A 3,663-nucleotide genomic window follows, 5' to 3' on the forward strand; every position below is an offset into this window, starting at 1 on the left:
AAACCTTTTTATCTATTAGGATCAAAGTATAATTTGGTGTGTGCACTGTTATAGATATCTTTTGAGCCATTTCTTCAAAGTGGAACTGGAAAACAAAATAATCATATAAATAACAATCTGCCTTTCAAGCTTCTAGAAACTTGTTCACCTATTGTGGAGCTCCATTTTGTTTAGCAGCATTTTTATCTAAATAATTTTCCCAAACTCAATTAACAGCAAAGTCAAATACAAATAGAGACCCAACATTTCGACCAAAAAAAAAGTATTAGATGATGTGTTTATAGATTTTGGGATGACAGGGACAAATGTCACATGTCCATGAGAGCTCTTACATAGGGCGGGCGGCAGAGGAGATCGAGAGCTATTAATGGTTAAGTTGGTGGACTCAATGAAGCAAAATAATTTTCTCAAAAAGAACAAAGATGTATTGTATATTCACCCTGTTTTAAAACATCACAATGGCTTAGATCTTGGAAATTGAGAATTTTACAGCACTACAAATGATCAAGAATTCACTGTGCACTAGGAGACAACTGCTTTAATTTAGCTTGCAAAATTGCCCCTGCTTCATCTCCAATGCTTTTCTTTTTAGAAGCAACCTGCATTCCAAATCTCAATCAATGTTAATAACACATTACAGTAAAGAAAAGGCTGATATAATAGAGAGATATTCAATACAAGTAGCCAGAACTAAAACATTTCTCCTTACCAATCTGATCAACAACTCTTTCTTTCAATCTCTTAATTATCAGGCAAATATGTATATGAAATATTCATCATAGTACACATAAAAAATGGGTAACAAAAATTTCCAACCAGAAGTAGAGCTGAGCTGCTTAGATCCCTAATTAATTTTTATGAGTTTTGCAAGAACATCTGATCTCAACATTCAGTATACTACAGAATTTTAGTTCAATAAACTGCTAATAATCTGACAATTTCTATAAGAACACGAAATTAACATCACATCAAAGCAATTCGTGAAATAAAGGGATGTAGTTGTAATCGGCCAAATATGATAATCAATTTATCATAATGAAAAACTCCAGCTATAAGTTCTAAGGATTCCACTCTCTACATATATTTTTTATTTTTTTCATACTAGGATCCTGTCTAACCCTACAATATTTGGGGACCAACAAACTAAAGCCGTTGTTATGTATGACCCAAGAGGGACTTGAACCTAACACTTTGTGAGAGCAACCCACATGCCTGACCATTTAAGCTACCCCTCTTGGATAGAATTCCACTCTATATACATTTTGTATGTTCTTAAAGAACGGTATTTCTGTCCATAAAACTTATGTGTTATATATAGACAATGAAAACATATAGAAGAGAGAGGAAGAATGGTAGAAAAATTCTGGGATGAAAACCAAGATTAATGCTATGCATCTGCCCAAACAAAATCACGTCCATTGAAATTTAAGTCGGTTCACTTAAAGCAATTATAATAGCTTAAGGATTAAAACTCTACTGAACCTTTGTGTTTGCCAAACACTAATAAATAAAGAGACCAAACCAAGAAAACATTAGAAATAGTTTAAGAGGATGAAAAACAATAAAATCGACTTATCACTGCAAAATCTAATGTGTCTGATAAAACAATAAAAACATTGAACTTAATGTAGTATATAAAAAGAAGAAAGAACTATTTATCTAACACAATAACAAAACAAAACAAAAATGTACCTCAAGAAGTTGATCGAAATTTGATTTCAGCAAGTTGATCTTCCGCTCACAATAATCTTTTCCCTCAGCCATTGTTTTCTGTTACAGAGACACCAATCAACACTATCAAAACTCTCAACGAGAGAAAGCACTATACTAGAATACTAAACTCAGTTGGTTAAATTTTCCGTATCCATTCATATCGATCGTTCCATATACATATAATTGTAAGAAACTGCATTTCTTCAACACCAATTGAGAAACTACTAAAAGCTTAGCGATATTATAAGCAAGAACAGTGATTAGTTAACTTATATGATATTAGTCAGAATCCCTAGCTATTACCGGATTACATAAACCTAAAATTTAATAACATAAAACAGATTTTAAGTTCTAGAAAGATCGACCATGAAAATGAACAAGAGAAAAAGAAGAAGGAACAGACCTCGATGAAGTAACCGGTGCCGACATCGACCAAGACGTTATCGGCGTCGTCTAGGGTTCCAGCGACGTAGAGAGAGGCGGTGAGAGGGACGAGCATCTTCTTGCCTTGGGGACGGAGAGAAAGGTCGTTGAGAGCGATGGAGGCGAGGTCAAGACGAGTGGTGGCGGTTCGGATGTTGTTGAGACTGTCTTGCAGCAGATTCACCTCCATATCGGTCTGCTCTTTCACCGCCTTCAGCTGCTCGACGCTCAACTTCTCAATTCCTAATCCTCCTCCTCCGCCGCTACTACTACCGATCCCCCCTTTCAACGATGCCATTTTCTTCTTCTTCTTCTTCTTCTTCTTCTTCTTCTTACTCTTCGTCTGTTGCTCCCTTCAATTCAAGTTTACACCTTTACTATTTTCATCCTTCCAAACATGTCTTTCTTTTCTCTTAGTCAGGAAAAAAGAAAAGGATAATTTTATTTACACCAAAAATTCCTATTTTAATAATTTTTATTTTATATAAAATTTATATATATATTTTTTTAAGATGAAATATCAATTTCATTGAATAAATTAGCATTCTGAATACAAAAGATGTAAGAGTTCACCAGAAATAGAAATATCAGAAATACTACGATCAGATTGATACTGAGAATGTCTAGCAACATAATGTGCTACTCGGTTTGCTGATCGTCTAATGAAAAATAAATTAACATTTGGGAGGGTAGATAACAAAAATTAGCAGTCTTTGATTAAAAGGCAGAAAGTATTGCTTGGTTGCTTCGAATAACTTGTACTGAAACAAGATTGTCTGTCTTGATCTGAACATGTTGCCAACCATTGGTCTTTACCAACTGAGAGCTTCTTTAATCCCCATGGCTTCAATGACTTCAGCTACATATCTTCCACCATGGCAACCGGCCCGTGCTGCAACAAGGTGACCAAGATGGTTTCGGACAACAATTCTGAAACCATACTTATTGTCGCTATCAAAGAGTGATGCATCTACATTAATCTTGATAGTGTTTTCTGCGGGTTTAGTCCATGACTCAGCGCCATCACCGATATTTTTCAGACAGATTGATGGCAACGAATTTATATCCTGAGCTTTATTCCAGTGATCAAGAGCTACTTGTGCAGAAGTAAGCACGTCATTAACAGAAGATTGTTTCTTTTTCCAAACAACCTTGTTCCTAGCCTTCCAGATTGCCCAGCTATACATGGCTGTAAGACAAATCATATCAGCTTCAGCTTGCTTAAAGATGGTCTCCAACCAATTGCCAAAAGATCTGCCAGGATCAAAAGCTACTGGAGTTGCACATTGGCTCCAGCAATCAAATGCAAACGGGCAAGAGATGAGGACATGGCTGATGGTTTCATGTTGTAGATTACAAACAGGGCAAGTGACTGAAAGATCGACATGCTTAATCACTAGTTGGACACAAGTTGGTAATGCACCTGTAACGGCTCTCTACAAAAGTTTTTGACTTTTGGGGGAACCTTCAATTGCCATAGTTACCGCCAGAAGTCTAAGTTTTCAACCATCTCTTCAGTACGCTTTT

At 35.9% G+C, this 3,663-nt stretch overlaps 1 protein-coding gene across 1 annotated transcript; it reads right to left on the reverse strand.

Moving 5' to 3' along the window:
• Positions 1-245: 245 nt before the first annotated feature.
• LOC115723150 (prefoldin subunit 5) lies at positions 246-2,593 on the reverse strand. Its single transcript, XM_030652585.2, has 3 exons — positions 2,117-2,593; positions 1,693-1,770; positions 246-599 (listed from the first exon to the last, which is right to left on the reverse strand). The coding sequence occupies exons 1-3, from the start codon at positions 2,432-2,434 to the stop codon at positions 513-515; spliced, it is 483 nt and encodes a 160-aa protein (XP_030508445.1). The 5' UTR covers positions 2,435-2,593; the 3' UTR covers positions 246-512.
• Between the last annotated feature and the right edge of the window lie 1,070 nt (positions 2,594-3,663).

This window comes from Cannabis sativa, chromosome 9 (assembly GCF_029168945.1).
Source record: "Cannabis sativa cultivar Pink pepper isolate KNU-18-1 chromosome 9, ASM2916894v1, whole genome shotgun sequence".
In the NCBI taxonomy this organism is placed as follows: domain Eukaryota; kingdom Viridiplantae; phylum Streptophyta; class Magnoliopsida; order Rosales; family Cannabaceae; genus Cannabis; species Cannabis sativa.